This window comes from Palaemon carinicauda, chromosome 1 (genome assembly GCF_036898095.1).
Source record: "Palaemon carinicauda isolate YSFRI2023 chromosome 1, ASM3689809v2, whole genome shotgun sequence".
NCBI lineage: Eukaryota > Metazoa > Arthropoda > Malacostraca > Decapoda > Palaemonidae > Palaemon > Palaemon carinicauda.
Window position 1 is genome coordinate 177,760,324 of NC_090725.1, and position 14,277 is coordinate 177,774,600.

At 40.6% G+C, this 14,277-nt stretch overlaps 1 protein-coding gene across 1 annotated transcript; it reads right to left on the reverse strand.

Annotated features, from left to right (window-relative positions):
* Positions 1-1,602: 1,602 nt before the first annotated feature.
* Positions 1,603-2,319, reverse strand: LOC137629524 (uncharacterized). Its single transcript, XM_068360949.1, has one exon. It carries the CDS (start codon positions 2,317-2,319, stop codon positions 1,603-1,605), a length of 717 nt encoding a protein of 238 aa, XP_068217050.1.
* Positions 2,320-14,277: the final 11,958 nt, after the last annotated feature.

Below are 14,277 nucleotides of genomic sequence, written 5' to 3' on the forward strand. Positions count from 1 at the left end.
GCCACTGGAAATTCCTATCAAAGTCTGCAGTACAGCTTCAGGGTTGAAGCAAGTACCATCTGCAAGTTCATACCCGAGGTGTGTAAAGCTATCATCGTGGTCTACAAGGACGAAGTGCCGCGCTGCCCCAAAACTGAAGAGGACTGGAAGGAAGTTGCTGCCAGATTCAGCTCCAGGTGGAATTACCACAACTATCTGGGGGCTGTGGACGGAAAGCACATCGCCATAAAGAAGCCACCCAATGCTGGCTCTTACTACTACAACTACAAGGGCTTCCACAGCATTGTACTGATGGTAGTGGCAGATGCTACCTACAAGTTCCTCTATGTGGATGTTGGGGCAGAGGGTGATGTGTCCGATAGAGGAACATGCAGCAAATATTCCCTGCATGGTGATGTAGAAGAGAACAGAGCTGGAGTGCCTCAACCAGAACCACGCCCTGATGATGACCACCCAGTGCCCTATCACTTTGTCGGGGATGACGCCTTTGCTCTCCAAACCTGGATGATGAAACCATTCTCCCATCGGTCACAAGTCCTACGAGAACTCATATATAGCTACAGGTTGTCTCGTGCCCGACGTGTTGGGGAGAATGCCTTTGGAATTATGAGTCAAAGGTTCCGTTGCTTCTACACGACAATGCAGCAGAACCCCAACACCATCAACCTGATCACCATGTGTGTCTGTGTCCTGCACAACCTCATCCTCATCAGATACCCACACGCAATTTCAGAAGTGGACTACGAAGATCCGGACACACATGATCTGATCCCTGTTGGATGGAGGACTGAGCAACACCTGCAGGGGCTGGTGCCTCTAACCGGCCATCATATCCAGAAGGATGCAAAGAATCAGCGAGACTACCTTTCACATTACTACCTGTCCCCTGCTGGTGCTGTCCCTTGGCAAGAAAGAATTGTAGTAGCTCCATGAGCTACATCCAGAGTTGTTCCATTTTTGGAATAAAAGAAAAGCATCTTTTTCGTGTGTATTTTTTGTTGCCCTTTATTTTTCTTTTAAATAAGAAAGCATTTTATTTACATTAAAACAGCAGACATCAAATATGTACAAGTATCATAGTCCAATTATTTACAAATATTTATAAGTGTCTCATCTCATCTCAGTCAGTGTCCTTGCTGGTAGTTTTTTTGCCCTTTATATTTTGGTTTATTTTTCTTTCTTTTTTGTTTTGTTTTTTGTTTTTTTCTTTTCGTTTCCATTTTCTTTCACTTTATTTTAAGGTTATACAGAAAAATAAGTGTTTTGAAATAAGAAATCGTTTTATTTACATTAAAACAGCAAACATCAAATTTTTTTTGGTTTATTTTTCTTTCCTTTTTATTATTTTTTCGTTTCCATTTTCTTTCACTTTATTTTAAGATTATAGAGAAAAATCAGTGTTTCGAAATAAGAAATAATTTTATTTACATTAAAACAGCAAATATCAAATATGTACAATTATCACAGTCCAATTATTTACAAATATTTACAAGTGTTTTGAAATAAGAAAGCATTTTATTTACATTAAAACAGCAAACATCAAATATGTACAAATATCACAGTCCAATTATTTACAAATATTTACAAGTGTCTCATCTCATCTCAGTCAGTGTCCTTGTTGGTTGTGGTACCGCTGTTTGGGGATGCCTGCTGGACTGGTGGGGTGTTTAGTTCCTTGGAGGTGTACAGGAGTGAGGGTGACATGCCCTCTTCTAGGTTGCTCCCGACGGACTCCAGGGTCAGGACCTGGAAGCTGAGTGGTGTCAGAGGTGTCTTGAATGTGGCTGACAGCGACGACAATGAAGGTGTTGGTGAAGGAGCCTGGACAAGGGTGGGTAACAATAATGAAGTTGACGGATAGGGAACCTGGACAAGGGTGGCTGATGGTGGCGGTGGCATCCCTGGTTGCCACTCCGTGGTACGGGGCCAGGAAGACTGGCCTGAATACTGTGGTGACTGGGGCAGCATCCGGGTTACATATAATGGATGACTGGTTGGACGATGCTGCTGCTGCTGCTCTGGCGGTGCCTGTGAGGTTGCTGGTTGAGGTGGATGCCAGAACTGGTGCTGCTGAGTGGGCTGCCAAGGTTGCTGCTGCTGTGGGCCAGGCCAGGTCATCATGATTGGTTGTTGATTGGGCTGCTGGAAGACCTGACGCTGCTGCCTGTAGTGGTGTATAATGTTGAGGCAGTCTATCTGCAATTCATGCCAGTAGTCCTCTGGGATTGCATGCATGTGGCTTTCCAGCAGGCACGAAAAATCGTGAACGATCTTGTGCTGGCCGGTGTACGAGGGACCCAAGGAATCTGTTCTGGACATGATCTGAAACATATAAACATTGTAACAATTTAGTACAGCATTTCAATGCAACATATTGCACATTCTATGTCAAAAACAATGGATGAAACTGGAGTACAATCTACATGTACAGTAGACATTGGGATTCTCACATTTTTCACTACAGTACCGATGTCCTTGTGGGACACCCAGGTGTCGCTGGGTGTGGTGTCTGTTGTTGGGTTGGACCGCTTCCCTTTGCCCTTGTCCTTCCCGGTGCTAGTAGATGCTTGGCTGTGGGAACCTGTGGACCTCACTTCATCATCGTCTCCGTCGCTGACCGTCACTGCACCTGACTCTGAGCCAGCAAACTGCTCACTGGGGACTGTCTCTCCCCGGACAATGTTAGGTATGAGGAAAGACCAGGTCTCCATGATCTGGTCTTCACAGGCACTCCTTTGGGGCTGGCCAGCCCCACTCTTCTTCTCCTTCTTAATAATCTTCCCCACTCTGGTCCTCAAGTTCTCGTAACGCTTCTTGCATTGGGCACCAGTGGCAGGAGGCTCCAGCTGCTCTCCAAGTCGGTCCCACCAGCTGTTCTTGGCTACACCATTGATCCACTCCTTGTGCTTCTTGTCAAACAGCATGGGGTTCTCCTTCACAAGGTCGGCCAACCTAATCTCCGCCTCTTCTGTCCAGTGGTAGTTAGGGATTTCTTTCTTGGACATCCGGACACGCTTCTTCTGCTTCATCTCGTCCTCACTGGATGGCGGTCTCTGACTTGTATCCTGCTGTGTCTCTGGGATCACGAGATCGAGACTTGATACTGATGAGTGAGGAGAATTATCTCTATCAGCGGTGTCTGCCTCTAGCCTGTTGGCTTCTGGCCTTCTCCCTCTTCCTTTTCTCAGCTTGTTTTTAGGCATGTTGTCTCTTCGCTGGCGAGCTCAGGAATGGCGAGCAGTGTCCTGGAAGCTCTATATATACCCCCAACACCGACGTGAGTGCCACTGTCGCGGAGTAGTCGTGAACTGGCGTGAACTCGTCGTGAACTGGCGTGAACAGCTTGTGAACTGATCGTGAACTCCTTGTGCCATGCACAAAATGTTCGTGAAGTGCGTAAACTAGTCGTGAACTGCTCGTGCCATCAATGCGTGAAGTACACGTGACCATTTCAGTGGGAAGGCACGGCCAGGCTGCGACGCGCTCATATTCGTGAACATGTCGTCAACTACTCGTGAACTCGACGTGAACTGTTCGTGAACTATTCGTGACAGTTCATAACAGTCGTGGCATGGCATGTATTGCCACGCACTGGCACGCATCCTCCCGCATTGCCCTGACAAGTTCACGACGAGTTCGTGCATAGTTCATCCCCTGGTCACGAAATTTTGTCGTGACAAAAATTTTGAACCTTTCAAAATTCTCGTCACGACATGCCACGATGTCACGACAGGTTCGCAACGAGTTCATGCCAGTTCACGACGAGTTCATGCCAGTTCACGACGAGTTCACTCCAGTTCACGACTCGAGTCGTTACAATGCGTGCCACAAATTCGTGCAAATGTCAGGGTACCTTTAGACTTACCGAAAATTTTACTTATGCCGTTGGCTTCAGCGGAGAGAAGCTTCTCTGTTTTGAAATTTATTAAGACTACTCTCATAAATGCAATGGGCAATGCCAGATTAAAAAATCTTACTGTGTTGTCAACTGAAAGTATGAAAGTTGAAAGACTAGATTTAGAGGTATGTTTTGCTAGGTTTAGAGAAAATCACAGGAAAAGGAGAATATTGTAAACATTTGTGATGTCGCAGTAGCCTGTTGCTTCATTATATAAAATGTATAGAAAGCCTTTTTTTAACTTTTTATTTTCAATATATATATATATATATATATATATATATATATATATATATATATATATATATATATATACATATACATATATATATATATATATATATATATATATATATATATATATATATATATATATATATATATATATATATATATATATATATATATATATATATATATATATATATACATATACATATATATATACACATACATATATATGTATATATATATATATATAAATATATATATATATATATATATATATATATAATATATATATATATATATATATATATATATATATATATATATATATATATATAAAATTTCATTCATCCATTACATTTTTTATCAAGAGTACCTATTACATAATAGACTTATGAAAAGTTATTTTTATCTTATTTTTCCATGTTTATATTTTACAATTACTATACGCACAGGAATTACAGGAATTAATGCATTTTGCGTAGCTCACTATACATTTTTAAGTTTTATATCAGTAATTTTTCCTATTCTGTAATTACGTATAACTATAATGTACCTGATTTCTATGCATCTGTGTTTTCCTTTAAATAATATAACAGAAGCACAGATACCTATAAAATGCAATAATATCCACCGCTGATCTCAGAACATGCTAAAATACCCTTCTCATATGGCTTTAAAATGCTTCTGAAATTGGCATGTATACGCTCGATCAGATAGCCTAGTGTCCTCCCATATTCAGCTATGCCCCCTAGGTGCCCACCACTGACAAACTTCTAGCTACGCCACTGTTATAGAGCTGCATCAGTTCATACAGTAGTTGGAAACTACAGGCAAGATTTAGGATTCTATAAAAAAGATGTTGCCCTAAAAACAGTACTTCATATCTGAACCCATTCCAGATACCCAACCGAAGAAAAAGAAAGGAATATTCAAAATTCATGTTCAAATGATAGCACTCCACTACCAGAGAAAACAGTCAGAGCCAGCCTTTATGGGGCCCTGAAACTGTGCTGAAAATTACAGTATCAAAGCTATATATTTACAATATTCTGATTTTGTCTGGATTATTGCTTGTCATTTGCACTTTGAGGATCAATACACTAATATTACTTACCACACAAACATTTTCTGGTGTTAACAAAATAGGTCTTTGAAAGATGCCAAAATGACACGTAATACCGCAAATACATTCTCGACAAAATGCCCTATTTTTCTTACTACTAAGCGACTTCGCCAACAGGTTTTATGAAGAGTTTGAAACTAATATTAGTATCAAGAGTTTGACAAAGGTTATTGAGAGAAAAATAAACATTAACCACTGTCTTTAATAAAATAAATATGAATACAACTGTATAATACTGTTCAAGCGCAAAAACAAACGTAAATGAGGTGTGTTAAGAGTTTGACAATGATTATTATAAGAAATATAATCATGAATCACAAAAAGAACAGTACCAAATTTGATGAGACGAATACTACAGTATTTCAAACTCTAATGTCATATGAAAAGAAAAATTCTTTGCCAATAGTGAGGCCGTATGATTCGGGAATAACAATGTCCGCTGCCCTCCGAGAAGGAGGGGTGACCTCTTTCGTTCTTGTCTCAATCATGAATGCAATTTCATCTGAAATCCCAACTGCTGCGTCCCGAAGTATGCGTCGTCATGGATCGTGTGTGTTTTACTCAACGATCTCAAATTTATCTTTAATCTTTTCCATTTCAACTTTCTCTAAATCACGGCTATGCGAATAATCACCTCTTCCGAACAATTATTCTCATTTCTGTAATCTTAAGTTGTCTTTAATCATCCTTTGCAGTTATATGCCTTACATTCAGGGCCCTCACATGGGGGAGGGCAGGGAGGGGGGAGCAAATGCCCTAGGGCGGCACTTTTTTAGGGGCGGCAAAAATAGCCTAGACTCGCCGCCCCACAAGATTGAAATAATAATAATTAGCGGCAAATTATGATTTTTGCGATCAAGCCATTAAAACCAACAAAAACTGAAATATTTCTCAGATCTTTTTTTTTTTTTTTTTTTTTTTTTTTGCAATAGAATTATTCATCCTAACAATGAAAATCATGCACTTAAAAATGTTTGCTTCTAAATATCTTTGTTTTCTTTTACATTTTTTTTTCACATTTCCTACACCCTAAAGAATTATTTGGCAAAAACGAAGTTGATGAAGTGTGCAAAGGCATGGAACAAAAATATGACGAAGACCTGAAGGCATCAGAACTATGCCAAGAGATACAAGATGTAAAATTCTTGGTAAGGAACAGAAACATAGAATCAGCCATAGAACTCCTTAAGGGTACCTGACACTTGCACGCATTCGTGGCACACACTGGCACGCATTGATGCGCGAACTCGCGTGAACGAGTCGTGAAATTGTCGTGAACAGTGCGGGAACGATGCGTGGCATGCGTGCCATGCGTGCCCAGAACTTTGAAATGTTTAAAGTTTGTGGCACGCATTGGCACGCCAAAAATAGTCGTGAAATAGTCGTGAACGATGCGTGAACTGGAGTGAACTGGAGTGAACTGAAGTGAACAGTGCGGAAACTGACGTGAACTGGAGTGAACGATGTGGGAAGTGGCGTGAACTTTATAATGAAAAGAAACAAAAAGGAAACAAAAAAATTAATGAAAGGGAAAGAAAAATAAACCTAATAAATTTTTATATTTGCTGTTTTAATGTGAAAAAAAATGATATCTTATTTCAAACTATTTATATAACTTTATAATGAAGAGAAACAAAAAGGAAACGAAAAAATTAATGAAAAGGAAAGAAAAATAACCTAATAAATTTTTATATTTGCTGTTTTAATGTGAAAAAAAAATTATATCTTATTTCAAACTGTTTCTATAACTTTATAATGAAGAGACAAAAAGAAAACGAAAAAATTAATTAAAAGGAAAGAAAAATATAAACCTAATAATTGTTTATATTTGCTGTTTGAATGTAAAAATAAAATGATGTCTTATTTCATGCACACACTTATTTTCCTCTATTACCAATCAAGGGCCAAAACTTTTGTTTTAAATAAAAATGAACTGAAAAATAAACCCAAGAAATTTTTAAGTTTGCTGTTTGAATGTAAAAATAAAATGATGTTTTATTTCATCAACATACTTATTCTTCTTTATTACCTTAGAATGAAGAGCAAAACAAATTTTTTCTGTTTGCTGTTTTAATGTAAAAATAAAATGATTTGTTATTTCAACACACTTTTATTCTCTATTACCTTGAAATCAACAGCCTTAAAAACTTTTCATGTTTGCTGCTTTTAATGTTAAAATAAAATGCTTTCTTAATACTTGTACATATTTTATGTCTGCTATTTATATTTAAATCAAATGCTTTCTTATTGAAACAAAAATAAAGGGCAACAAAAAATACAAACGAAAAAGATACGTTTCTTCTCCTCAATGCAATGGTGTCTCTGACAGAAAGCATTGTTGTCTCTTCCAAAGCCAATCCAAGAATGTCCTCGGGTTGGAGAAGCCCCGTTTTTATATGGAGTGGCCAATTCGTGAACTTGCGTGAACGATGCGTGAACGATGCGGAGAGATGAGTGAACGTGTCGTGAACTTGTCGTGAACTAGGAGTGCCAATTCGTGCCATGGCATGAACGTGGCATGAACTTGTCGTGAACTATGCGTGAACGTGTCGTGAACTGGTCGTGAACAGTGTGGGAAAAAACCCAGAGCTTGCCACAAAGTGGCACGCACTGGCACGCATCAATGCGTGCCAGTGCGTGGCCAAAATGCGCGCAAGTGTCAAACAGGCTTTAGTTTTATTATGAAATATGGTGAAGGATTCGCTACCCTCCAAGTAGCACTTAGGTTATTATTGACTGTAGGGGTATCAGTTGTTCATGTGAAAGATCTTTCAGAAAATTGAGGCTCATTAAGACATACCTGAGAAATACTATGGGACAGGAGAGACTTTCAAATTTGGCATTCCTTAGCATTGAGTCTGAAACACTGATGGCAATGAATCTTAAAAATGTAATTCATGAATTTATCATAAGCAAAACAAGAAAATTAATTTGCTAAATGTTAAAAAACTATAGCCTAACCTGGTGTGTGTACAATATATATATATATATATATATATATATATTTATATAGGGGATGGGACGTTTAGCCGTGGCCATCTTACCGTGGCCATTTTGCCGTGGCCATCTTCCCACATTCCATTTTTCCGTGGACTATTTTTGCCGCAGACCAATCTCGCCGCATATATACATATTTTGCAAAAAGCAAAATTGTTGCATAGGTTCTTTCAACTAATTTGATTGTTAATATATGATTAAGGTAGAAATAAAAATTTGTTTAAAATATTTGTAATTATTTTTATCATCTGTTTGAGGAAATTGCAATTCCTTTTCTTCCAAATACCAAAATTCTAGATGATTGTACAGCTATCAGCTAATAAAAACTGTTTTTCGATACTATCACTCACATGATAAGTTTTAAAGCTATCGGGTATTACAAGTTCCAAATTGCTCGGAATTCCTGGGAAATCGCCAATGTTTTTCCGCTTCCTATACAGAAATTTCTTTAGCGATCGGATGATAGGTATCACTTCCTTGAGAAGCTTCAGGCAAATTTACAAGGCACTCGTTAATTACTTGAGAAGTTTCAGCAGCTCCCACTTTTATCTTTGTTATAACTATCTCTCTTTCAACTTTACATGCTGAGGCTGCATGCGTGTGTTCATTAATTTGTTTTACTTCATGATTTCCAACGTGTATCCAAGCTTTGCAGAGCTTTCTTTTCTCACAAAATCTTCTTATCTTATCAACAGCATAACCATCAAACACGTATATATAGACGTCATGTGAATACTTTTCTCTTCCTCGTGTAGACAATATCGAAGACTTCATTTCTATGGGCTATGGGATTTTTCTAATTAGACGTTGCTCCTTGGAAAGTCAAGATAGAGCTAAAAATTACTTTATAACTTCAGAACACTAAGCCAGAAAATAACTTAAAACTACCAACAAACCAGACCAGTCACGCCCCTTATATACATACAGTATATTGCAAAAAACTAGAATTGTTGCATGAGTTGTTTCCACTAATTTGGTATTTATAAAAATAAAGGTAAAATTGTATTTTATGGTACTTCGGTATTTTGAAGTTATTTACACACATACATATATATATATATATATATATATATATATATATATATATATATATATATATATATATATATATATATATATATATATGTATATATATGAATGCCAATACATTTGCTCAGTTTCTCATATTAGTTGAAAGAACCTATGCGCAATTCCACATATTGCAAAATATGTGTATATGCGGCGAGACAGGTCTGCGACAAAAATAGTCCACGGTAAAATGGAATGTGGCTAGGTGGCCAGGGCAAAAGGGCCACGGCTAAATGTCCTAGACCCAAATATATATATATATATATATATATATATATATATATATATATATATATATATATATATATATATATATATATATATATATATATATATATATATATATATATACATATATATATATATATATATATATGCTACCATATTTATATATATATATATATAATATATATATATATATATATATATATATATATATATATATATATATATATATATATATATATATATATATATATGTATATATATATATATATATATATATATATATATATATATATATATATATATATATATATGTATATATATATATGCTTATATAAATATATTTTTGGGCTCAAGCCATGTCGTCCTGATGGAAGTTCCTATAGGGTAGCTTCCTAGGCTATATTAGAACTACGGCGATATTCCCAGAGAATTTACCTTAAGGTACCAGAATTCTAACTCCTGGAGCGAGTATCCCTCGTGAAAGGGATATCGCGACATATCAGAGGACGTATTCTAGACACGTCACATGGCAATCTACATCCTGGACAGAGATTTCGTCTCGTAGGAGGTGATTGGCGAGATACGAATTCGGGAAAGAAAAAGGGGAGCCGCTCCCAAGGCTTCCCTATCCCCCGATTCGTATGCGTGCCTGGCGCCAATCCTGGCGCCATCTGTATTCCTTTTTGCGTAGCTTAACAACTCGGTGTTTTTTCCTGTTTTTCTCACAAATCTTGGATTTATTCGGCTTTTCATGGCTTCTCCGTCTTTGTTGGCCTCTGATAAGTTGAGTATAGTGTCTGTTATGTATAAATGTAGGCTCTTGGTTAAATTTTGAGTGATTAATAGGATTAATCTTTGATACAAGAGCCGTAGCCTACCAGAGGTGTCCTGGACACTGTCGCTCGCTAGGTATGAATTAGTTAGTCAGAGCGACACTCCTGGTTGTTTTGCTTTAATAAATTTTAGCTATTTAGCATTACATAGGATTTCCTTTCGTGCTTAGTATTATTTGGCGAAGTATTCGCCATTCTGGCCTAAGCTAGGCCATGTAGCCTAGTCGTTTGGTCCTAGTACTTCATGCATAATTTTGGTTTTTCCGAGTGTAATTAAAATTTTATTGAAGCTTTAGGCTATATTTTATACATTTTAGACTGTGTGGAATATTTCCAAGATTGTATACGTGTGAGTTTCGGTGAATTAGGTAATCGATTCTCTTGGTGCCTAGGCTAGTTGCTTATGGAGCCTTAGTATACTTTATCATACTCCCCGGTTGCATTCTTTTCTTCGGAGAAGGTATGCAATCCCTTTCCCTCTGTTTAAGCCTTGGGCTTATCCCTAAGTGGTTTTTTCCGAATTTATTTTCGATAAAACTATACTAGGGTGTTACTGTACCTTCCTGTTCCTGTAGTTATGGTTCAAGAGGGACAGAACAACAGAGTTTTTAGTCAGAGTCTGTGTTGTCTGGCTTGGGGCTGAGTCCCCCTCGCTGACCTAACACATACAAAGGGAGCTTAGCTCCCTTAGGTCACTACCGAAGGTTTCTGTAGTTATGATTCCTTCTTTTGTGATCTACCAGACTAGTCCTGTTGCTGTTCTCGGGGGAGGATAAGTTCTTCCCTTGGGAGTAGCAACGCCTTCCTTGCTTTGGTGCTCTGGAAGCTGGCAAGTATTGCTGGCCTTTCCCCTTAGATCTCCCTTAGGCTAAGATAAGTTTCTTGGCTGCGGGTGATCTGTCACTAAAGCAAGGTTGGCAGGACCCTCTTGTCCCTTCCCCCTCTATCTCCGTAATGGCCTAGCCATTACTGTACTGTACGTCGTTCTACATCTAGACCTAGTATAGGTTAGGATGTGGAATTGACTCAGCCCCTTGCCGGCCGGCAGAGCTGGCCGGCAGGGGTCTTACTGTACTGTACGTCGTTCTATTTCTGGACATAGTATAGGTTGGGATGTGGAATTGACTCAGCCCCTTGCCGGCCGGCAGAGCTGCTGGCCGGCAAGGGTCTTATGTTTTCGAGTGCTGCCCGGACCTCTCTTGGTCCCTCATCCATGCCTGCCGACAGAGCCGGACGGCATTGGTCAAGGAAGCCTGAATTAGTTTCTCCCCTTCCTTATATGCACTCTTTTGGTTGCCGGGCTTGGAGGTTGTGTACACTCTTATCCCGGCATCCATTCTATTTTTCTTCTAGTGCTGTACCTGTTCCGGCTGCCGGCCTATGAGGCCGGCAGCCGGGCAGGTGTAGTCCTCTGGTTCTTTTGCTGCCGGCTGGCATCGGTCTTGTACCTTTGCCGGCGGGCTTATGTCAGTCCTTGTCTGCCGGTCACCAAGAGTGTGGCCGGCAGCTGGGTACTACCTTGTGTAGTTGCTGGCCGGCAGTCATTGCCGGCCAACACTGGCTGTTACCGGCCGGCAGTTGCTGCCGACCGGCACAGGCATTTGAACCAGAGTGCTGCCGCCCTATAGCTGTTAAGTAGTATACTTTAAAGCTAGTTGTGGTGTGTGCCGGCCGGCAAAGGCAGGCCGGCACACATCCCCCTATACTGTACTACTATTCTTCTGTATAGCATATACAGTAAGAAGAAAACTATAGTAAGGGTTTTGGTACAGCACTGTATCTTCTAACACTATTGTGTTTTCTTGCACATCCCTTTGCTGTTGCCCTCAGATAGGAAGCTGAGTTCTTCCCTGTCTATTATCCAGGATTTTAAAATTATTGCTTAGGTGTGAGCTCCACCTGTTTCCTCTGGAAACCTTGCATTGGTTACTCTAGAAGAGATAAACCATTTTTGATTTTATTATCTGGAAGGCAGCAACAATGGGTTGTGAGGGAAACACAAGTGTGTGTCTTTCCTTTCTGAATTGTTATGGTATACTATGCATATCCAGTGATACATAGTTCACTTGATACTCATGGAAATTTCTTCTCTTTACAGAAGGACACTCCGAAGTGGGGAAGTGCTTTCTGCAATGTCAGCAGCAAGAACCTCTGCGGACATGAGTTTTGTAGGAGACACGCAGCATACGGTATTGGGACCCTCAGGTATGTACTGTGTGCACTAACCTGATTAATGAGACATTTAAATAGCTAGGAAGAAGCTTCATACCTGGGTAAGGGGCTTCCAAAAGAACACTTCTGGCCCTTATCTTCCAAGTGAGAAGATGAGGGCGTATCCTTTCCCTAAGGCATCAGCTGATGCAGTGATTCCCCAGCCTCAAGAGGAGATCACCTAAGTTCAGATCCAGGTGGATGCTGAAGTCGCGGTCGCGATGCAAGACATCCAGCTAGATGACAGGATGTCTGATGTGGACGGGTGTCAGGAGGAAGACCTCCTGGCAGAAGCCCAGGATGAAGTTCAAGCCCCTCTACATCGGCCGGTCTCCCAGTAGAGCTGGGACAGGCCCTCTCTTCTATTGTTGGAATGATCCAACAAATGCAGAAGGAGAATCAGGAGAAGGCGGCGGCAATGGAACTGCGAATGCAGTGCCTTGCAGAATCACATGGGCCCCAGAAAAAGCTCAATGTGAAAGACCTTCCCTTGTGCTCAGATGCTAACCCATGGAGGTATGCTGAACACATGCCGATGACGACTGGAAAGATCGTCATCTCGGATAAGCTGGGCTCAGTTCCCCTGGAGGGTGGAATTCTGGCCCAGCAAGGCATCATATCCGGACTGTTATGTTCGGCTGAGGAAGGAACCAGCTTCAAAGGAGGAGACAGAGCCGAAGGAGGTCATAGTGATGGACCATACTAAGGCTCAAGCTCTACTTTCATCCTCGATGAAAGAGAGGGGCTTCTCTAACTCAAAGGTAGCTGCATTGAATAGGAAGCTCCCTTCCTTTGTGTCCTCGCCTACTAGAGCCTTCCCCTTTTTACAGAAAGGGTTTCTGGCTGTACTAAAAGCAATCGAGGCCGGCAAGTCTTGCCCCTCCCTAGAGGAGTGTAAACCCTTGTCGCTGGCCCTGCCTATGGACCACAAAGACTGGAAAGACGTCCATCTTACGTTCTCAGTGGGAAAGTTGGAGGCTGATAAGGACCTCCCTAAGCTGTCTGACTTTCTTTTGCGAAGTGAGTTCGATACAAAAGAAAGACTGACTGCCTCAATGTCTCTTCAGACTACTCTCGAGACGATGGCAAGTGACCCCAAGGTCCATGAAATGTTCATGGTAGTGGCCAAGCCTCATCTGGCCACAGTGACGAAGGACCTTTATGGCTTCGTCAAGGCAAGGAGAGCTTGTAGGGAGTTCGTGTTTACCTCGGCTACGGTGAGGCACGAGCCAAGGAAACTAATCTCCTCCAACATTTGGGGAAAAGACCTTTTTCCCTACCGACTTGGTCAAAGAAGTTGTTGATAAAGCCGCCTTGGAGAATAGAAACCTTCTCCAGAAGTGGGGCCTGGCTATCAAAAGAAAGTCTTCCCCGGATGAGGGTCCTCAACCAAAGAGGAAGACTATGAGGACTAGGCTACCGTCTCGGCCAGCCAAGCCTCTTAGACAGCAACAGCAACTGCAATTGCCATTGCCCCCAGTGCCCAAGATCGTGGCACAAACCCCGACCACCTTTCAGTGGGTACCCCAGGCCGTGTCGACACAGTCCACGGCATTCACCCCAGCGTTCGAAGGGCAGTCTACTTTCTTTCGAGCAAAGCCTAGAGGAGCAGCCAGAGGCTCGTCTAGACGCCCCTCAAGGGGAAGGGGATTCAGGGGTGGTCGTGGTCAGGAAGGCAAGACCTCAGG

Bases quoted from the DNA above. Each gene is read 5' to 3' on its own strand.
- LOC137629524 (XM_068360949.1), bottom strand. From the start codon at position 2,319: ATGTCCAGAACAGATTCCTTGGGTCCCTCGTACACCGGCCAGCACAAG.